A 23,557-nucleotide genomic window follows, 5' to 3' on the forward strand; every position below is an offset into this window, starting at 1 on the left:
CAATAAGTATAATTATTATTTTAGGTAACTAACCTTTTGTGCGCTGGTTGAAAAACGTGTGTGCGCACGCACACAGCTTAGAGGGAACATAGCTGGACACCCCTGTTGCATGATATTGGTTCCTATCATGAGTGCATGCTTGGTTTGATGTGTTTCCCACTGAATGGTTCTTAAACAAAATTGTGCTGACACCCTGCTGGGTGCTTCAAGACAACTGTTTTTCATTTAGCACAATTAAAAGATGCCTTACCACATCTCACTGAAACATGCACATAGAACAATTTGTCATTCACAATGCTCTAATTGTGTACTTTTGGGTTGTGTCTTCAGTTTTCATCCTTTTCCTCTTACTGGTGTGATGGTCCAGTTTGCTTGCCATCAGTTCCAGTTTTTCCCTGTCATTTCACAAAATATTTCTGCCTTCCCATTATGTGTTGTGGCAGGATTCAAATTTTACTGATGTTCTAATAATCACCAACATCATCAGGGACAGCCCACCACCCAGGTCATGATTTCTCCTTCCTCTGCCTTCAGGAAGAAGATGCAGGAGCCTCAAGACTCACACCGCCAGGTTCAGGAACTATTTTTACCCCTCAACCATCAGGCTCTTGAACATACCTTCACTGAACTCCCCCCGTTACTGAACTGTTTATCGACTCACTTTCAAGGGCTCTTCATCTCATGTTCTTGATATTTATTGATTATTTATTTGTCATTAATATTTATTTTTTCTTTTATATTTGCACAGTTTGTTGTCTTTTGTACATTGGTTGGTTGTCTGTCCTGTTAGGTGCAGTCTTTCATTGATTCTCTTATGTTTCTTGGATTTGCAGGGTATCCCCACAAGAAAATGAATGTCAGGGTTGTACATGGTGATATATATGTACTTTGAAAATAAATTTTCTTTACTTTGAACTTTGAATCCTGCTAGACTAGTAATTAAGTTCAAATGTGCCATCTGAATTTGCAAATTTTAATTTAATAAATACAGTTAAATAAAATGAGCTCTTGAAGCTTGAAGCTGTTGGATTGTGTTAAAATCTCAGCTGGTTTAAAAATGTCCTTAAAGCAGGAAACCCTTCCTCTTTTACTCGGTCTGGTGAACACGTCATGCAACAGCAATGCCCAATAAATGCTGGAGGAACTCAGCAGGTCAGGCAGCGTCATTGGAGAGAAATGGAAAGTCAAAGTTTTGGTCCGAGACCTTTCCATCAGGGCTGGATTTGAGCAGTCAACATTTTGGGCCAAGACCCTTCGTCAGGATTGTGTTGTCAGTGGTTTGAACTATTTTGTCTTCACAACTGGTTGGGTTGAGGGTGGAGCATTTAAATTGTTCTTGGTAATTTGGGTGCAAGGACCAACTTTGTAACTGTAGAAACAGAACCAAATGTCCTCCTTTCTCTGGAAATGGCCCTGGTCATCCTGGTCCTCAAGCAGGCATTCAACCTGAAACAGACAATTTCCCCCTCTCACAAATGCTGCTCAATCTGCTGAGTTCCTCTGGCAGATTGTTTGTTGCACCCTGCTTTCTTGTCTGATTCCTGTTCGAGTTCTACTTGGAACAATATGACAATCTCTGGTTATTGCCTTTGGAGGTACCTGATGGAATCTGTCCCAAACTGGACCACTCTGCTGTGCTCCAGTGGTGTTGCAGTAGGAATGTGTGGATTCCAGGAGAATGATAGAAACAAAGCAGAGAGCTGAGTGGAAATTCAAGCACATGTAGATAATGCTTAGACAGTCAGCATTGAGCATAACAAAGAGTCTTGAAAGTATCTCTCCACTCCATGAGGTGTCACGTAGCTGCTCCTTTGAAATCCATTTCAATGCTCTGTTTTTTTTCCAATTAGTCTTACTTTTGAAATTCTGACCCAGTCTTCGTTTCCTTGAAGGAGAAATATCCAAATTTCCTCTCTCTTGACATGTGGGAGGGTTTCCTGGGAACACCTTTGAAGCACCTGCCTTTTACCACCCGTTTCTAATATCCCTATCAGGGTAGTGGACCATTGGTTGGAAACAAGTCCACAAAAATCCTCCATGACAGCATTTTTGAAGAGATGCTGCGTTCTAATTGGATGCTAATGTTAAGCACACCCATGCTTGGGCCCTGAGCTGAAGAGTGAGGAAGAGAACTATGGAGACTCAGGAGAATTCATGTTTGTAGCCTCAGCTTTTAGTTAGAATTGCCTCTCTACCTATACCAACCCCCCCCCCCCCGTTCCCCTGCTTGGAAGGCAGGTGAAAACACGTTACCTTATTCATTGCATTATTTTCAAGTTGAGTTCAATCCAACAGGCTTCTCCACTCCAGAGCTTTGCACTTGCATTGGGCATGGTCATTAAATTCAACCAAAGCAAATATCTCCAGGAGTAGTTGAGTAATCCACGCCCTTTGTATCATCAGCATTTATACAGTGATTCTGCCTGAAGGCAAAAGCTCACTTTTCTACAGTACCTCATTCTGAAAGAGAGTAGTTTGCTCTGACTGCTTACCTTTAAGTCAGCAAGTTCCTCCCCCCTCCCCATGCTCCCATTTGTAGTCTCAGGAAGAAAGCTGTTGATTGCTCTGATTGTCTGTGGGGATTCTGCCTTGATTCTTCCAATACTAAATATGCTGGAACTGAGGAATTTCCAGTCTAAATATTAGCACAAGGCTGCAGCTGAGGGTTTGTGCAAAGGCTTTGTATTAAGATGCATTATTTTTTTTGTGTAGCCTCTGTTGGTCGTGGTTGACCATGGGTACTGCGCCTCTGGTAGTCACTGGTTTGTCGAGCAGCGTCGACTGTGGCTATTGAGGCCGATCCTGGAACAGCAGGCTCTGCCACAGTTGCTGCATGTGTAGGGTGTCTGCTCCTCCAACTGATTCAGGATCACTCTTTTGCCTTGCTGTAGGTCAGCGGTTCCCAACCACTGGGCCGCAGAGCATGCGCTACCGGGCCGCGAGGAAATGATATAGATTTGGCGATACGAGTCAGCTGCACCTTTCCTCATTCCCTGTCATGGGCGGCACCTTTCCTCATTCCCTGCCGGGCTGCGAGGAAACAATATAATTTGGCGATACGAGTCAGCTGCACCTTTCCTCATTCCCTGTCACGCCCACTGTTGAGCCATTACACACGCGAGGTCATTACGTGTTCATGTCAGTGCGGGAAGGAGATCAACTCCTCGCGCTTGCAAATGACAGCGAGCTGAAAAGTATGTTTGACATTCCATCTCTGCCGGCATTCCGGATCAAAAGTCAAGGCTCAATATCCTGAGATAGCCACGGAAGCACCGAAAACGTTGCTTCCATTTCCAACATATCTCTGCAATGAATGCAACGAAAACTAAATTGCGGAATAGACTGGACATAAGGAACCTCGTTCGAGTATCGCTGTCTCCCATCACCCCTCGATAAGACCGTCTTGAGCCCAGGGCTCCCACTGATTCAGCGATATTGGTGCGTTGCAATGATTTTATATGTTCATAGGGGGAAATATGCGCTGTGTTCAATATCCAAACGTTACTTAAAATGTTATGATGCTATTGACTTATATAACCATATAACAATTACAGCACGGAAACAGGCGATCTCTGCCCTTCTAGTAGGTGCCGAACAGTACTCTCACCTCGTCCTACCGACCTGCACTCAGCCTATAACCCTCCATTCCTTTCCTGTTCATATAGCTATCCAATTTAACTTTAAATTATAATATCGAACTTGCTTCTGCCACTTCTACTGGAAGTTCAACACTTACTTCAAGCTTCCCTGTTCTCCCCTGATAATTGACTTTTCGCTATATTCATGAGAGGAAAATATGCGCTGTGTGTTTAATATTAGATTTGTTAGATAAACCTTTTTAGAAACGAAATAGAGTGTATTAGCCACTTATCACTGATATTCCAGTCATGATTACCCCCCCCGAACAGAATCGCCAAAAACGATTTGTAGAAAAATAATTGGCACGTGCACACATGCGCACTGATGCCCGCGCAAGGCTTCATGGTCATTGTAGTCTTTCTCGGGGTAAACCCAACGTATTTGACTGCTACTCTTGTCCGTTGCCAACCCTACCCATGCCCCCCGCCCCCCCCCCCCGGTCGGCCGGTCCGCAAGAATATTGTCAATATGAAACTGGTCCGCAGTGCAAAAAAGGTTGGGGACCCCTGCTCTAGGTGTTGCTGAAGAGTACCTTGCAATTTGTTGCGGTCATCTTTACAGAGAGTTATAGTATGCCAGTAGACTTAAAGAAACAGAGAGCTTTTACAACTTAGAAGGAAGCCAATGTGCCCAAAGTCTCCATGTTCTCCGAAGTTTTCTCATCTATGTATTTAGTCACATTTTCAAAAAATGCAATTAAATCTCAGTTAAATTCAACCAATGGGGATCTTCAGTCAACAAAGCCATGCTGACCATACCTGATTAATATCTGCTTTTCCAACTGTAGGTGATTCCTGCCCTTCAGAATATTTTCCCAGCAATTTCCTAACAAGCCTGAAATTACCTGGCACGTCCTTGCGACCTTCTTTCAATAAAGGAACCATATTTGCTGTTTCCAGTGGTGTGGCATCTTACCCATATCCAGCATGGATTTAAGATTCTTTGTCAGGACCCTAGCAGCTTCCTTCCCTGCTTCCCATCATAGCCTAGGATGCATCTCATTAGGCTCTGGGGATTTATCAATCTGTTTTCCCGCTAAGACACTGAATGTCCTCTTTAATCTTCATGTGATCTAGAATTTCACCATCTCAGCTGAAATCTCCAACAACAATGTGTATCTCCCAAGTGACTAATCTATTTTCTTAACCAATAACAGCCAACACTTTCATTTGAAATTGCCTTTATATAAGTACAAGACAAACGTTGCAAAAACATCTCCTCCACAATCTCCATCAGTGCAAGTGACCCACAAGGCTGATTACTTAGCCCCCTGCTCTACCTGATTTATACTTACGACTGTGAGGATAAGCACAGTTCCAATGCTATATTTAAGTTTGCTGATGACACAACTGTTGTTGGCCGAATCAAAGGTAGTACTGTCAGCAAAGGGAGATTGAAGATCTGGCTGAGTAGTGCCACAACAATAACCTCTCATTCAATGTTAGGAAGACCATTATTATTTTCAGGAGGAGGAAACTGGAGGTCCATGAGCCAGTCCTCTTCGGGGGATCAGAGGTAGAGTCAGCAACTTGAAATTCCTTGGTGTTATCATTTCAGAGGATCTGCCCTGGGTCAAACACGTAAGTGCCATTGTGAAGAAAGTACGACAGTGCCTCTACTTCCTTAGAAGTTAGTGAAAACTCAGCATGACACCTAAAACTTAAACAAACTTCTGTAGGTGTGTGGTGGAGAGTATATTGACTGGTTGTACCACGGCCTGTATGGAAACACCAATGCCCTTGAACAGAAAAGCCTACAAAAAATAGTGGATATGGCCCAGTACATCATGGGTAGAGCCCTCCCTACTATTGAGCACATCTACAAAAAGCACTGTCGCAGCATAGTAGCATCCATTATCAAGGACTCCCACCATCAGGGCATACTGTCTTTTCGCTGCTGCCATCAGGAAGAAGGTACAGGAGTCTCGGGACCCATGCCACTGGGTTCTGGAGCAGTTATTACCTCTCAGTCACCAGGCTCTTGAACTAGTGTGGATAACTTCATTCAACTTCTTTCACCCCATTACTGAACTGTTCCCATAGCCTATGGATTCACTTTCAAGGATTCTTCATCTCTTGCTCTTGATATTTCTTTATTTACGACTGAGTTGCTTATTTTCTTTTGCAGTTGCACAGTTTGTTGTCTTTTGCACACGAGTTGTTTGTCCGTCCTTTTGGGTGCAGTCTGTAGTTTGGCTCACCCCAGAATAAAGCACGTGGTGAATAAATAATTCACTGACTTTGGAACCTCTAGCGGTACTCTAAACCATGGGTTTAATCACTGTGTTTGCTCAGGTGATGATCTGTGATAGAGAATGATAAGGGAACTGTGTCAGAACACAGGGATATTGGTATTTTAAGTTTTGCTGATCCTTATCCATTTTTGTGACCATGTGGGTTTTCAGAAACTATCTTAGAACATTGTTATGAGAATACTGTTGAGGATGTGTTGTAACATGACGTGAACATTGACATATCCTAGACTCCAGATATTCTCTGTTAATTCTATACAACTGCCATTAGCCCCAGTGAATCAGATAATTGGAGAAATGAAGTTTCCAGCTCCTCGGAGAATGCTCAGAGTCTCCCTTGCAGTTTGCTCCACTTGTTTTAGGGAATTTTGGAAAATTCTCTGGAAGTACTTTGAAGTCGCTGAGATATCACAGAATGGAGCTTTCCACTGTCACAAGAAAGAATTGTGAAGGATAAAAGCAGTATGCTTTCCAAGGTCCCTCTGTACAGCAGTGCTTCAAAGGGCTCGGATATTTACTGTGCACTTTTCTCTTGCATTTTACCTGCCAAAGTGGAACAACTCACACATCTGGATTAAACTCTGCCTGCCATTTCTCTGTCCACATTTCCAACTGGTCTATATCCTGCTGAATCCTTTTGACTACCTTCCTCACTATTCATAACCCCATCATTTTTTTCTGTTTGTGCCCTTTTATTTATACCTTTATATAACAAAGGTGCTGGCCATGACCCCCCGTGGAACACCACTGGTCATAGACTAATCAGAATAATAATATTCCATCACTGCCCAATGTTTTTCATGGCCAAGCCAAGTTTGAATCCAGTCTACCAAGTCTCCATGGATCCCATGTGTTTTAATTAGCTTACCACGAGGGACCTTGCCAAAACCTTTACTAAAGACCACGTATACAACATCCACAGTCCAACCTTCATCAGTCATCTTTGTTACTTCCTCAAAACATCAATCAAGTTTGGAGGACATGGCCTTCTTCACACAAAACCATGCTAGCTATACCTAATAAATATACTTTTCCAGATCCAAGCAGATCCCATCCCAAGAATATTCTCTGATCATTTTTTCCTACCACTGATGTAAGATTCAGTGAGCTATAATTTGCTGGTTTGTCTCTATTGACCTTAAACAAAGGAACAACACTGGCAGTTTTCTAGTCCTCTGGGACCTCACCTGTCAAGACCCAGTAGTCTCCTCCCTTGTTTCATTCAATAACCTGAGTATGTTTTCATCATGTCATTATAACTTACCTACCTTAATGTTCTTCAAGAGTGCCAACACCTCCTCTTTCTTGATATCAGCATGTCCTAGATTATCAACATTGCTCTCCCTGATCTTGCTTTCCTCCATACCCTTCCCTTTGGTGAATACCAATGCTAAGTATTTGTTTGGTAATTTGCTTCTTCCTCTGGTTCTAAGCATAAATTCCCTCCTTTGTCCTTGAATGGCCCTGCTCATGTAAGTTTCAGAGATATGAGCTCATATCGAAGTTCACATTCCTGTGTAGTATTGTTGGCTTTCAGTTGTACCTTGCAATGAAGACCATGTGGATGTAGGCGATCCTGTCTGTTGAAGATCAGAGGAAGTTTTTATTATTGTGGTCAATGTTTATATACACTTTCAAGGACTTTTCATATCTCATGTTCTTGATATTTATTACTGATTATTATTATTATTTCTTTATTTTTTTCCTTTTTGTATTTGCACTGGTTGTTGTCTTTTGCACACTGATTGTCTACCCTGTTGATGCAGTAATTCATTGATTCTATTATGGTTATTGGATTTATTGAGTATGCCCCCAAGAAAATGAATCTCAGGGTTGAATATGGTGATGTATTTGTACTTTGATAAAAAAAATTACTGTGAACTTTTGAGAGAATGATAGTATTGAATGCTGAGCTGCCATCGATAAAGAGCTTCCTGATGTATATGCACCTTTGATGTCCAGTTGTTCCAGGGTTGAGTGAAGAGCCAATGAGCTGACATTTTCTGTGGACTTGTTGTGCTGGTAGGCAAATTGAAGTGGATCCAAGTCACTTTTCAGACAGGAGTTAAAATGTACCATTACCAACCTCTTAAAACACTTCATTACCATGGATGTAAGTGCTACTGGATGATGGTCACTCTGGAAGCAGAGGATGGTGGGCAGAAGTCTATGACCAATAGTATATCACATGGTCGAGTTCTGACCCTTGTTGATTATGATACATATTAATAACAGGTTAGGACTTATGCAGTGCATGGTGCCCTTGGGGAGTGTTGTGGTAGAGATGTAGGGGTATAATATCTTGTACAGGACGGAGATCAGGAAGCTGCTTCATGCATTATAATGAGTAGAGGGTCATGCCAGCTCTGTGCTGTGAGAGGTTGGGCAGCTGGAAGCCGCTCCATGAATTGCAGTGAGCAGCTGATCACAGGGGCTCAGTGCTGTGCTTTACACCCAGTGACGTTGAGGGTAGATAGGGTGATAGAAGGATCTCAGCAGGAAATGTTGACTGTTTATTAATTTCCATACATCCTGCTTGACCTGCTAAGTTCCTCCAGAATTTTGTGTGTGTTACTTTGGATTGCCAGCAACTGCAGACTTTCTCGTGTTGATGAAGAAAGTGTTTGGCTTGCTGGCCTTTATCAATCAGAGCACTGAGTGTTGGAGATAGGATGTTATGTTGCCATTAATGAAGCTGCACTTGAAGGATTGTACATTTTTGGTTACCCATATATAGGAAAAATGTCATTGACCTGACATAATGAAGAAAAAATTTACGTGACTGTTGCCAGGACTCAAGGACCTGAGTTAAAGGAAGTTTGGCAGGCTAGGATTTTATTCCTTGGAATATTGAAGACTAAAGGTTGACTTTATAGAGGTATATAATATCACGAAGGATATAGATAAGGTGATTGCACATAGTCTTTCTTTTCCTAAGGAAAGGGAACCAAAAGCTAGATGGCACAGTTTTAAGGTGAGATGGAAAATATTTAATAGGGACTTGAGGAGCAACTTCTTCACTCAGAGGGTACTTTGTATGTGGAATGAACTGCCAGAGAAGTAGTTGAGGCAGGTACAGTAGCAATATTTAAAAGACATTTGATAACTACATGGATAGGAAATGTTGGAGGGATATGGGGCCAAATATGAGCAAATGGGTACCTTGGTTAGTACAGGCAGGTTGGGCTGAACTTTACTACTCTATGACTCTGTGTAGGATTTTAGTTAAGGGAGAGATTGGATAGGCTGGGTTTGTTTTCCCAGGAGCAGCAAAGGAGGCTGAGGGGCTGACCTGATGTAGGTATATAAAATTACAAGAACCTTAAGATAATGTAGATAGAATCTTTTTCTGATGGTAGGGGTATCAAAAACGAGAGGTTGAAGGTGTATTTTAAAAGGAAAGTTGTTTACACAGGGAGTGGTTGATATTTGGAAGGTGCTTTAGAGAAGGTGGTGGAGTCAGATACAATCATTATGTTTAAAAGTTGTTTAGACAAACATTTGAATAGGCAAAGCATAGATTCAAGATTGTTTAATTTCATTCCATTATGTGAGTGTAAAGGAGAATGAAATAATTGTTAGCAGCACACACAAAATGCTGGAGGAATTTAGCAGGCCAGGCAGTATATATGGAAAAGAGTATAGTTAACACTTCGATCTGAGACCCTTCGTCAGGTAGTTGACATTTTGGGCTTAGATCCTGATGAAGAGTCTCGGGCTGAAATGGCAACTATATTATTTTCCACAGATGCTGCCTGGTCTGCTGAATTCCTCCAACATTTGTGTGTGTTACTTGGATTTCCAGCATCTGCAGATTTTCTTTTGCTTGAAATAATTGTTACTTTGGATCTGATGCAGCACGAAAAAAAACACAATAAGATAAAGAACACAATAATAATAAAAATTCACCATAAATATAAATACATGATAGCTTATATACAGAGATTAATTGTATAATCACAAAGTGATTCTGAGCACAGGAGTGTCTGTACATAAGGTGACTGACAGGAGATGATGAAGTAGTGGAGGGTGGGTTAGTAGGTGCAGGTATTGATCAGCCTTACTGCTTGGGAAAAGTAACTGATTTTGAGTCTGGAGGTCCCGGTGTGAATGTGAAGTAGTTTCCTCCCTGATGGGAGTGGGACAGACAGTCCATGAGCAGGATGGGTATGATCCTTCGTGTTGTTACTGGCCCTTTTCCAGCACCTTCTGTATACAGTATTATGTTCTAGATGGCGGGTAGATAGAGGGTTACGATCCTAATGCAGCAAATGGGATTAGTATGGTGGACAAGTAGGTCAACATGAGCGTGATTAGCCAAAGGGACAGTGTCTGTGTTTGATTCTTACTCTATGTCATTGGATGTAAGGCTCTTCTGAGATATTGTGAATGTGGCTGTAAAAACTGAAACTTTTCTTCACAGGTAACCTACTGATTGTGAACCACTTTTGTAAAGGTCACTAAATTAGCAATAGTCGAATAGGTGGTGTGGCTGGGGAGAGAACTGTCTACTGACACAACCTGTGTTTGTTACAGATTCATTTGTGAACAGTCAGGAGTGGACGCTGAGCCGGTCTGTCCCAGAACTGAAAGTGGTGAGTAACCATTTTGTGTCTGCCTTCTGCACTACAATGCCTTTCAGTTGGTGATTTTGACAATATCATCCCTTAGGTTAGAGATGCATTCTGGCCGTGTGAACAGGTGAGCCCTGAGCCCCCATTCAGGATACCTGTGTGTCGGTTTGAGTATAGCATGTGCGTCTTCAGCTTACTGAGTCCTTGATTTATTCTGGACAACTTCAAAATCCTTTAGTTTTGACAGCTGGAGAGTAGTTCTTCACACTCGTGACATGCCTTTGGGGTGACGTAAAGGGTTGGGAAGTAGGTGGATGAGTCATGAGCTGCAGAAAGCCTATCCTGTGATATGCCACTCTGGCCGCGGTTTTAATGCAATTGATCCAAAGTAAAGTCAAAGTTGACTTTACTGTCATGTGAACAAATACATACAGTGGATTCTGGTTGATTGGCTATCAGTTAATCGAGGCAGCCATTCATTTGGAACAAGTCTAAAAGAACAAAAAACAAATTGAAAAAATAGCCAGGACTCCCTTCATTTATTTGGAATACTATGCCCCTTAATTGGGCCAAGAGACTGTTGCCGAACAGTTTCCAGTGCATCAGCTGTGTGCATTTTGTGTGGCCCTTAGACACTACACTGTGCTTAGAGCAAATAGTTTTTAAATAGCATCACTTGCGCGTGTTTGTGTTCAAAAAGCAGTGATTTTTGGCACTGATAGTTGGTGCTTAATGAGCAATAAGATAATTCAGAACTGTTTTGTTCACTGTGGTTTCAAGTGTTTCGGCTTGGAGAGGCCAGAAATGGCTAGGAGTGAAAATGAAATGATTTCACTATTTCAACAGGTTAGGAACTACTAAGAATTTGAAGGTATTGACAATCATTTTGAATGTTATAGTGAAAATGAAGGGTAGATGCAACCTTTAAAAACATTGTCTGAAGGCAGTCCATTATCTACACTAGGTGTCTGTGCTGATTTCATTCATTTATAGTCGGTCAAAAGATTGATAACTATTAGAAACTAATACACAGTTTTATAGTACTGTGTAACAAATTATGTATTTAAGTGAAATACAGAACAAGTTTTATAGTATTGAAGTGGTTTTGATAGTGTCCTAATTTGTTCTTTATTTCATTTAAGGAAACATAGAAATCTATAAAACATTACAGGCACTTCGGTCCGTAACGTTTTTTTATTGATCCCAGGGGGAAAAAACTGCCTAGAATTTTCCTACCGCATAGCCCTCTATTTTTCTAAGCTCCATAAGAGACTATCTACGAGTCTCTTAAAAGACCCTATTGTATCTGCCTTTACCATCTTCGTTGGCGGTGCATTCCAAGCATCCACCACTCTCTGTGTGAAAAACTTTACTTCTGACATCCCCGTTTTACCTACTTCCAAACACCTTAAAACTATGCCCCCTCATGTTAGCCATTTCAACCCTGGGAAAAAGCCTCTGGCTATCCACATGATCAATGCCTCTCATCGTCTTATACACCTCTATCAGGTCACCTCTCATCCTCGGTTGCTCCAAGGAGAAAAGGCCAAGATCACTTTTAAAATGTAATTTGTTAGTTAAATAATTTAATTTTTTATATACCTTTTTAATTATTTCCATGAAACTTTGGCTAATTGGGGCATCACCATATGGACCAAAATGTACTGCTCACGATGTGTGCCAATTAATCAGAGAATTCACTGTATATGAATAGGTGCAAGAAAAACTTACCTGCTGCAGCATCAGATAAGCAGCATTCACAGGAACAACATCGTTAAATATAATTATGGAATGGTTTAAGAAGTGGCTAATTGATGGTGGTCTCTGTCTTGTGGACGATAGTGCTACTGAAGTTAAATTATCAGCCCAGGCCTGAATACTGTCCAGTTGTTGCTATGTGCAGCTATGTTCTGCTTCATTTGCTGAGGAACTGCTAATGAATTTGGACATTGGGACCCCAGCCACACACCCTGGATATTCTCTCTTCTCATTAGGCAAAAGATAACAAAAGCCATCAGACTCAAGGTTAGCTTCTACCATACTGTTATAAGACTATTGAGTGGTCCCAAGATAAGATGGACTCTTGACCTCATAATTAACCTTGTGAAGAACTTGCACCTTGTTGTCTATCTGCACTGCACTTACTCTGTTCCTGTGATGCTTTATTCTGCATTCTTGTATTGTTTTCCCTTGTATTATCTCAATGTACTGCTGTGATGAAATGATTTATATGCTCGGCAGGCAAAACAATTTGTTTCACTGTACCTCAGTACATGTGACGGTAATGAACCAATTTACCATCAATGAACATTCTCACTTCTAATAATGATGATTACTATGCTTCTGACAATAGCCCATAGAGTCCTGGGATTGAGATGACTGACTTTATCAACCCACCTTTCACCTTTAATGTGAGGTACGGGAATGCAGAAGATGAGCCATCGTCTGATGGATGGGAGCAGGATGGCTGCCTGATGGTGACTTGTACACCTAATTCTTATCATGTATAACTTTACCCAATGGATACTCTTCCCATTGATATCATTTTTACTAGGGGTCATGATACAACACTTAAATGTTGCCTTGATGCTGTGATGAGATTGTTTCCTCTTTTTGTCGCAATTCACTTTCTTGCTCCTTATTAATTTCAGTCCCATGGTTTCTGTACTTCAATTAAATCCTCATCTTCAGACCAAAATAAGATAAAAATAAAGTAATAAATAAATAAATAAACAAACAAACCAAAAAAAATGTATATATAAATAAAGAAAGAAATAGGACACAGAACATTACAACACAGGAACAGGCAGCTTGGCCCACCGTCTGCACAGACCATGATGCCAATTTAGACAAACCCCATCAGCCAGAGAATATCTAGGGTGGGTGGGGTCTTTGATTATTTTGGCTGCTTCACTAAGGCAGTGAGAAGTGTAGACGGACTCAATCAAGGGGAGGCTGGTTTTGTGATATGTTGATCTTTGTCGTTTCTCATGGCACATTTACCGTCTTTTTCCCAAAGCATTATATGCAGTTTATTCATATTCTCTTGTGAAGAACACAGGGTGATGTGGTATGTTTGCCTTCTGCAGCCAGTGCATTGAGAATAAAAGTTTAGATGTTACCTTGAGGTTGTACAAAATGTTGTTGGGCCAGCATCTGGAATAATGTGTGCACTTTGGTCACCACACTCTGGGAAAGATGTGACTGACCTAGGGACTAGACTAGATTCCAAGGATGTTGCCTGGACTGAAGAGCTTGAGTTATAAAGAAAGACTGGATAGGCTGTTTTCTCTAGAGCAAAAGAGGTTGAAGGATGACTTGTAGCGAACGATACAGTGCCCATAAAGAGTATTCATCTTGGAAGTTTTCATGTTTTATTGTTTTACAACATTGAATCACAGTGGATTTAATTTGGCTTTTTTGACACTGATCAACAGAAAAAGATGCATTTGTATCAAAGTAAGAACAGATCTCTACAAACTGATCTAATTTAATTGCAAATATAAAACACAAAATAATTGTATTAACTATTCACCCCCTTCAAGTCAGTATTTAGTAGATGCACCTTTGGCAGCAATTATAGCCTTGAGTCTGTGTGGATAGGTCTCTATTACACATCTGGACACTGCAATTTTTCCCCATTCTTTACAAAGCTGCTCAAGCTCTATCAGATTGCATGGATATCATGAGTGAACAGCCCTTTTCAAATCCAGCCACAAATTCTGGGTTGGCCACTCCAGGACATTAACTTTATTGTTTTTAAGCCATTCCTGTATAGCTTTGGCTTTATGCTTGGGGTCATTGTCTTGCTGGAAAACAAATCTTCTCCCAAGTCGCAGATCTCTTGCAGACTGCATCAGGTTTTCTTCCAGGATTTCCCTGTACTTTGTACTCTACGTTCACAAGCTTTCCAGGGCCTGCTGCAGTGAAGCATCCTCACAACATGATACAGCCACCACCGTGCTTCATGGTAGGGATGGTGTGTTTTTGATGATGTGCGGTGTTTGGTTTACGCCAAACATAGTGCTTGGTCTGATGGCCAAAAAGCTCAATTTTGATTTCATCAGACCATAGAACCTTCTTCTAGCTGACCAGATACTCCCACATACCTTCTGGCAAACCCTAGCCGAGAATTTATGTGAGTTTTTTTTCAACAGTGGCTTTCTCTTTTCTACTCTCCCATAAAGCAGCGACTGGTGAAGCACCCAGGCAACAGTTTTTGTATTCGCAGTCTCTCCCATCTCAGCTTGTAACTCCTCCAGAGTTGTCATGAGTCTCATAGTGGCCTCCCTCACTAGTCCCCTTCTTGCATAGTCACTAGTCCCCTTCTTGCATAGTTTTTTGAGGACAGCCTGCTCTAGGCAGATTTGTCATATTTTTTCTGTCGTGGAAAAGAGCACTTGGACCCGGAGGGAGCTGCTTTGGAAAATCTTTATTGATACATGATATCGTGGAGAGCCGAAGCTCCTAAAAGCGGGGTCTTGAAACTCTCAAACAAGAAAACTCAGTCCTATTTATACATGAATGGTACGTGACAAGAGACACTTAGGTGGATTTTTACAGAAGTAAAGGTCATGTGCCTCAGGACATTGTATGACCAGGTAATTCCTTCTTTGAACCTTTGTCTACCATTTTAGAGAACAATGTAGAATTAGTCCACTACATTCTGCATGACGAATTCAAGGCAAAGCTTAGCAATCAGTTTTTTAGTATTTTAGTGGAACTCCAGCAATGCTACCGAATAGTGAAGTAGCAAAAATATGTCCTTTAGCAGCTACACATTCTACTCAAAAAAAATCAGGCAAGCTGGCTCAACCGCAAACATATAAAAATTCTCAGAACAAAGAAGTACAGACACAGTTATTTTTATATTTCGGTTGCGAGGCACATTTCAGTCACTCAGAGTACATTAGTTACGGATAAATGATTGTAGACTTCGAATTCACATTTTAAAACAAATCATTAGCCCCTCAATGCCCATTACAATGTAACGCCTTGATATTTTCTTCCACACTTTCCATTTCTATGCCATATTCTTTCCATTTCTTGATTGACTTAACTGTATCCAAAGGATACTCAGCAACTTGGAAATTTTCTTGTATCCATCTCCTAACTTGTGCTTTTCAATAACTTTTGTGGAGTTGCATTGAATGTTCTTTTGTCTTCATGGTGTAGTTTTTGCCAGGATACTGACTCATCAGCAGTTGGACCTTCCAGATACAGGTGTATTTTTACTGCAATCAATTGAAACCAATTGGCTACAGCAGTGATTATTTGGTGTGTCACATTAAGGGGGGGGGGGTGTGAATACTTACGCAATCAATTATTTTGTATTTTATATTTGTAACTAATTTAGATCATTTTGTAGAGATTTGTTTTCACTTTGACACTAAAGAGTCATTTTTTGTTGGATCAGTGTCAAAAAAGCCAAAATAAATCCACTGTGATTCAGTGTTGTAAAACAATAAAACATGGCAACTCCCAAGGAGTAGGGTGTGAACACTTTATATAGGCACTGTATGTAAAATTATAAGCTGCATAGATAGGGTTGATACCCAGAGTTTTTCTCCTAAGACTGGAGGGTAAAGGTTTAAGGTAAGAGGGAGGAGGTTAAAAAGGGTAGTATGAGAGCATTGCAATTAGCATAATACAATGCCAGTGATCAGAAAATGGGGTTCATTTCCCACCACTGTCCGTAAGGAGTTTGTTCATTCTCCCTTGACTGTGTGAATTTACTCCCGGTGCTCCGGTTTCCTCCCACGTTCCATAAATGTACAGGTGGGTAAGTTGTGGACATGCTTTGTTGGCACTGGAAACATGGTGACATTTGCAAGCTGCCCCCAGCACATCCTCGGATTGTGTCAGTTTAATGCAAATGATGCATTTTACTGTATGTTTTGACGTACGTTTGACAAATAAAGCTAATTGTCATGTAATGGGGATCTTTGGGGTAAATTTCCACACAGAGAGTAGTTGGCATAATGAATCTGGTGATGTAAACAGGAATAGTAACAACATTTAAGAGGCATTTGAATGAGCAGGGCATCAAGGAGCATGGAATTATGAGGGTGGGTGCGATTAGTATCGATAGGCAAGATGGTTAGCAGAGTGATAATGGGCTGAAGGACCTGTTTGTGTATTGTGCAACTTGATGACACCTATTGAATTGTGACCTTGTAAACCTGTGGAGTTCCTGGGACCCAGGGGCCTGGTGTTGTTCACTTTTCCCTGGTGGGCGAACTGTGTGTTCTGGCACAGATCCTCTTGGTTGATTGCTGAGAATGATCAAGAGCCAGTTGTTCAGTTAATGAAGGGCTGCATCTGCTGTTGATTTAGGGCTGTTCCCTGCAATTACTGTCGATGCTGACATGAAGCAAAGTGCGTATCCACAGGTTGAAAACAGGCCGAGTGCCCACAACAGCAGAGTCAGCCTGTTTAAAAACACTCAAAGGTTGTTACATAACCACTAATCATACATAACTTAGTGCTGCACGTACAATGAGTTACTGTGATTTCTTTGTATTGATATTGGCATGTTGTTTCTTGTTCATCAGAGAGAGAGAGAGAGAAATATGTGTCTGAGATAGAGCATCTATGAGTGACATGGACAGAAGGAGAGAGGGAGAAAGAGAGTGAGTTTCTGGGATTATTACTAAGATGTAGACAAGGTAGATAAGATACCAAAGACAGACAGACAGAGGCAGAATGGGCATTGCAGGAAGCGGGAGAAAGAAGACATTGTACCCCAGAGAACCTTGGCCCTGATGATGTCAACCATCCCCATGCAGTGAAGTCATAAACAAGTTCCTTTTCCTTCTCTGTCATTTCCTGAGCCCTTTATTTGCCCCGTAAATGTAAATTTGAGTTCAGCTGTCAGCTTTTCATAGTGTGCACTGTTCAATTGTTTGTTGCGTGAGGAAAAGTGTTGGTTCATACAAAAGATCAGGGAGCAACGAGCCAGGTTCTGCAGTGAGCTGGGGCTTTGTATAAACTAGTTGAGCTGTCTGTATACACACAGTGTTCTTCCCTGTTATGTACTCTCAACATTAATTCAACCTCTGGTTCTACCACGAAACATGGCAGCTGATACAAAGATCCAGTGATGAGATATCACAACCTTTTTGACATTCCCTATTTTCCTGCCCCCTTGAGCAGAAGGTTGAGGTGATTTTAGTGCCAGTATCAAGTACTAAGCACATTAGATTAATACAGGGGGGTGGTGAAGCTCCTCTTCATGACTCAGAGTGGAACAGCAGGACATGATAAATGATGAGTGCATCTGTTTGTCACTGTGTGGATAAACATTCTCAGGCTCTCATTCCATGGAATCTTCCCTGTCCATCAAAGCAGGAAGATTTGGTACTCCCTCAAGTACTGCCCCTCTCACTGTATGACCCTCCCTCAGTACAGTCTTTCCCACAGTGTGACCCTCCCTCAATACAGTCCCTCCCACAGTGTGACTCTCCCTCAGTACTGTCCCTCCCACAGTGTGACTCTCCCTCAGTACTGTCCCTCCCACAGTGTGACCCTCCCTCAGTACTGTCCCTCCCACAGTGTGATACTCTCAGTACTGTCCCTCCCACAGTGTGACCCTCCCTCAGTACTGTCCCTCCCACAGTGTGATACTCTCAGTACTGTCCCTCCCACAATGTGACCCTCCCTCAATACTGTCCCTCCCACAGTGTGACACTCTCAGTACTGTCCCTCCCACAGTGTGACTCTCCCTCAGTACTGTCCCTCCCACAGTGTGACACTCTCAGTACTGTCCCTCCCACAGTGTGACACTCTCAGTACTGTCCTTCCCACAGTGTGACTCTCCCTCAGTACTGTCCCTCCCACAGTGTGACCTTCCCTCAATACTGTCCCTCCCACAGTGTGACTCTCCTCAGTACTGTCCCTCCCACAGTGTGACTCTCCCTCAGTACTGTCCCTCCCACAGTGTGACACTCTCAGTACTGTCCCTCCCACAGTGTGACACTCTCAGTACTGTCCTTCCCACAGTGTGACTCTCCCTCAGTACTGTCCCTCCCACAGTGTGACTCTCCCTCAGTACTGTCCCTCCCACAGTGTGACCCTCCCTCAGTACTGTCCCTCCCACAGTGTGATACTCTCAGTACTGTCCCTCCCACAGTGTGACCCTCCCTCAGTACTGTCCCTCCCACAGTGTGATACTCTCAGTACTGTCCCTCCCACAGTGTGACCCTCCCTCAATACTGTCCCTCCCACAGTGTGACACTCTCAGTACTGTCCCTCCCACAGTGTGACTCTCCCTCAGTACTGTCCCTCCCACAGTGTGACCCTCCCTCAGTACTTTTCCTCCCACAGTGTGACACTCTCAGTACTGTCCCTCCCACAGTGTGACTCACCCTCAGTACTGTCCTTCCCACAGTGTGACTCTCCCTCAGTACTGTCCCTCCCACAGTGTGACACTCTCGGTACTGTCCCTCCCACAGTGTGACTCTCCCTCAGTACTGTCATTCCCACAGTGTGACCCTCCCTCAGTACTGTCCCTCCCACAGTGTGACTCTCCCTCAGTACTGTCCCTCCCACAGTGTGACCCTCCCTCAGTACTTTTCCTCCCACAGTGTGACACTCTCAGTACTGTCCCTCCCACAGTGTGACCCTCCCTCAGTACTGTCCCTCCCACAGTGTGACACTCCCTCAGTACTGTCCCTCCCACAGTGTGATTCTCCCTCAGTACTGTCCCTCCCACAGTGTGACCCTCCCTCAGTACTGTCCCTCCCACAGTGTGACACTCTCAGTACTGTCCCTCCCACAGTGTGACCCTCCCTCAGTACTGTCCCTCCCACAGCATGATACTCTCAGTACTGTCCCTCCCACAGTGTGACCCTCCCTCAATACTGTCCCTCCCACAGTGTGACACTCTCAGTACTGTCCCTCCCACAGTGTGACTCTCCCTCAGTACTGTCCCTCCCACAGTGTGACCCTCCTTCAGTACTTTTCCTCCCACAGTGTGACACTCTCGGTACTGTCCTTCCCACAGTGTGACACTCTCAGTACTGTCCCTCCCACAGTGTGACCCTCCCTCAGTACTTTTCCTCCCACAGTGTGACACTCTCGGTACTGTCCTTCCCACAGTGTGGCACTCTCAGTACTGTCCCTCCCACAGTGTGACTCTCCCTCAGTACTGTCCCTCCCACAGTGTGACCCTCCCTCAGTACTTTTCCTCCCACAGTGTGACACTCTCAGTACTGTCCCTCCCACAGTGTGACCCTCCCTCAGTACTGTCCCTCCCACAGTGTGACACTCCCTCAGTACCGTCCCTCCCACAGTGTGATTCTCCCTCAGTACTGTCCCTCCCACAGTGTGACCCTCCCTCAGTACTGTCCCTCCCACAGTGTGACACTCTCAGTACTGTCCTTCCCACAGTGTGACTCTCCCTCAGTACTGTCCCTCCCACAGTGTGACACTCTCAGTACTGTCCTTCCCACAGTGTGACTCTCCCTCAGTACTTTTCCTCCCACAGTGTAACACTCTCAGTACTGTCCCTCCCACAGTGTGACTCTCCTTCAGTACTGTCCCTCCCACAGTGTGACACTCTCAGTACTGTCCCTCCCACAGTGTGACTCTCCCTCAGTACTGTCCCTCCCACAGTGTGACCCTCCCTCAGTACTTTTCCAACCACAGTGTGACACTCTCAGTACTGTCCCTCCCACAGTGTGACTCTCCCTCAGTACTGTCCCTCCCACAGTGTGACACTCCCTCAGTACTGTCCCTCCCACAGTGTGACACTCTCAGTACTGTACCTCCCACAGTGTGACTCTCCCTCAGTACTGTCCCTCCCACAGTGTGACTCTCCCTCAGTACTGTCCCTCCCACAGTGTGACACTCTCAGTACTGTCCTTCCCACAGTGTGACTCTCCCTCAGTACTGTCCCTCCCACAGTGTGACACTCCCTCAGTACTGTCTCTCCCACAGTGTGACTCTCCCTCAGTACTGTCCCTCCCACAGTGTGATTCTCCCTCAGTACTGTCCCTCCCACAGTGTGACCCTCCCTCAGTACTGTCCCTCCCACAGTGTGACACTCTCAGTACTGTCCTTCCCACAGTGTGACACTCCCTCAGTACTGTCCTTCCCACAGTGTGACACTCTCAGTACTGTCCCTCCCACAGTGTGACCCTCCCTCAGTACTGTCCCTCCCACAGTATGATACTCTCAGTACTGTCCCTCCCACAGTGTGACCCTCCCTCAATACTGTCCCTCCCACAGTGTGACACTCTCAGTACTGTCCCTCCCACAGTGTGACTCTCCCTCAGTACTGTCCCTCCCACAGTGTGACCCTCCCTCAGTACTTTTCCTCCCACAGTGTGACACTCTCAGTACTGTCCCTCCCACAGTGTGACTCTCCCTCAGTACTGTCCCTCCCACAGTGTGACACTCCCTCAGTACTGTCCCTCCCACAGTGTGACTCTCCTCAGTACTTTTCCTCCCACAGTGTGACACTCTCAGTACTGTCCCTCCCACAGTGTGACTCTCCCTCAGTACTGTCCCTCCCACAGTGTGACCCTCCCTCAGTACTTTTCCTCCCACAGTGTGACACTCTCAGTACTGTCCTTCCCACAGTGTGACTCTCCCTCAGTACTGTCCCTCCCACAGTGTGACACTCTCAGTACTGTCCTTCCCACAGTGTGACACTCTCAGTACTGTCCCTCCCACAGTGTGACTCTCCCTCAGTACTGTCCCTCCCATAGTGTGACCCTCCCTCAGTACTTTTCCTCCCACAGTGTGACACTCTCAGTACTGTCCCTCCCACAGTGTGACCCTCCCTCAGTACTGTCCCTCCCACAGTGTGACACTCCCTCAGTACCGTCCCTCCCACAGTGTGATTCTCCCTCAGTACTGTCCCTCCCACAGTGTGACCCTCCCTCAGTACTGTCCCTCCCACAGTGTGACACTCTCAGTACTGTCCTTCCCACAGTGTGACTCTCCCTCAGTACTGTCCCTCCCACAGTGTGACACTCTCAGTACTGTCCTTCCCACAGTGTGACTCTCCCTCAGTACTTTTCCTCCCACAGTGTGACACTCTCAGTACTGTCCCTCCCACAGTGTGACTCTCTCTCAGTACTGTCCCTCCCACAGTGTGACCCTCCCTCAGTCCTGTCCCTCCCACAGTGTGACTCTCCCTCAGTACTTTTCCTCCCACAGTGTGACACTCTCAGTACTGTCCCTCCCACAGTGTGACTCTCCTTCAGTACTGTCCCTCCCACAGTGTGACACTCTCAGTACTGTCCCTCCCACAGTGTGACTCTCCCTCAGTACTGTCCCTCCCACAGTGTGACCCTCCCTCAGTACTTTTCCAACCACAGTGTGACACTCTCAGTACTGTCCCTCCCACAGTGTGACTCTCCCTCAGTACTGTCCCTCCCACAGTGTGACACTCCCTCAGTACTGTCCCTCCCACAGTGTGACACTCTCAGTACTGTACCTCCCACAGTGTGACTCTCCCTCAGTACTGTCCCTCCCACAGTGTGACTCTCCCTCAGTACTGTCCCTCCCACAGTGTGACACTCTCAGTACTGTCCTTCCCACAGTGTGACTCTCCCTCAGTACTGACCCTCCCACAGTGTGACACTCCCTCAGTACTGTCCCTCCCACAGTGTGACTCTCCCTCAGTACTTTTCCTCCCACAGTGTGACACTCTCAGTACTGTCCCTTCCACAGTGTGACTCTCCCTCAGTACTGTCCCTCCCACAGTGTGACTCTCCCTCAGTACTGTCCCTCCCACAGTGTGACACTCTCAGTACTGTCCCTCCCAGTGTGACTCTCCCTCAATACTGTCCCTCCCACAGTGTGACTCTCCTCAGTACTGTCCCTCCCACAGTGTGACACTCTCAGTACTGTCCTTCCCACAGTGTGACTCTCCCTCAGTACTGTCCCTCCCACAGTGTGACACTCTCGGTACTGTCCTTCCCACAGTGTGACTCTCCCTCAGTACTTTTCCTCACACAGTGTGACACTCTCAGTACTGTCCCTCCCACAGTGTGACGCTCCCTCAATACTGTCCCTCCCACAGTGTGACACTCTCAGTACTGTCCCTCCCACAGTGTGACTCTCCCTCAGTACTGTCCCTCCCACAGTGTGACCCTCCCTCAGTACTGTCCCTCCCACAGTGTGACACTCTCAGTACTGTCCCTCCCACAGTGTGACACTCTCAGTACTGTCCTTCCCACAGTGTGACTCTCCCTCAGTACTGTCCCTCCCACAGTGTGACACTCTCGGTACTGTCCTTCCCACAGTGTGACTCTCCCTCAGTACTTTTCCTCACACAGTGTGACACTCTCAGTACTGTCCCTCCCACAGTGTGACTCTCCCTCAGTACTGTCCCTCCCACAGTGTGACTCTCCCTCAGTACTGTCCCTCCCACAGTGTGACCCTCCCTCAGTACTTTTCCTCCCACAGTGTGACACTCTCAGTACTGTCCCTCCCACAGTGTGACTCTCCTTCAGTACTGTCCCTCCCACAGTGTGACACTCTCAGTACTGTCCCTCCCACAGTGTGACTCTCCCTCAGTACTGTCCCTCCCACAGTGTGACCCTCCCTCAGTACTTTTCCTCCCACAGTGTGACACTCTCAGTACTGTCCCTCCCACAGTGTGACTCTCCTTCAGTACTGTCCCTCCCACAGTGTGACTCTCCCTCAATACTGTCCCTCCCACAGTGTGACTCTCCTCAGTACTGTCCCTCCCACAGTGTGACTCTCCCTCCGTACTGTCCCTCCCACAGTGTGACTCTCCCTCAGTACTGTCCCTCCCACAGTGTGACACTCTCAGTACTGTCCATCCCACAGTGTGACTCTCCCTCAGTACTGTCCCTCCCAGTGTGATTCTCCCTCAGTACTGTCCCTCCCACAGTGTGACCCTCCCTCAGTACTTTTCCTCCCACAGTGTGACACTCTCAGTACTGTCCCTCCCACAGTGTGACTCTCCTTCAGTACTGTCCCTCCCACAGTGTGACACTCTCAGTACTGTCCCTCCCACAGTGTGACTGTCCCTCAGTACTGTCCCTCCCACAGTGTGACCCTCCCTCAGTACCACTCCTCTGACAGTATGGTGCTTTTGTTATTATGCTCTTGC

At 44.8% G+C, this 23,557-nt stretch overlaps 1 protein-coding gene across 6 annotated transcripts in view; it reads left to right on the top strand.

Moving 5' to 3' along the window:
* Positions 1-23,557, top strand: part of LOC134353179 (arf-GAP with GTPase, ANK repeat and PH domain-containing protein 3-like) — a 545,439-nt gene that overhangs the window by 304,136 nt on the left and 217,746 nt on the right. For all 6 annotated transcript variants that reach the window (XR_010019562.1, XM_063061195.1, XM_063061204.1 and 3 more), the window contains exon 2: positions 10,427-10,485. Coding sequence is in view for 5 of the 6 variants with exons in the window: in XM_063061195.1 (XP_062917265.1) it covers positions 10,427-10,485 (59 nt within the window). In the remaining variant the exon portion in view is untranslated. The remainder of the gene's footprint in view (positions 1-10,426; positions 10,486-23,557) is intronic.

Source organism: Mobula hypostoma, chromosome 1 (genome assembly GCF_963921235.1).
Source record: "Mobula hypostoma chromosome 1, sMobHyp1.1, whole genome shotgun sequence".
NCBI lineage: Eukaryota > Metazoa > Chordata > Chondrichthyes > Myliobatiformes > Myliobatidae > Mobula > Mobula hypostoma.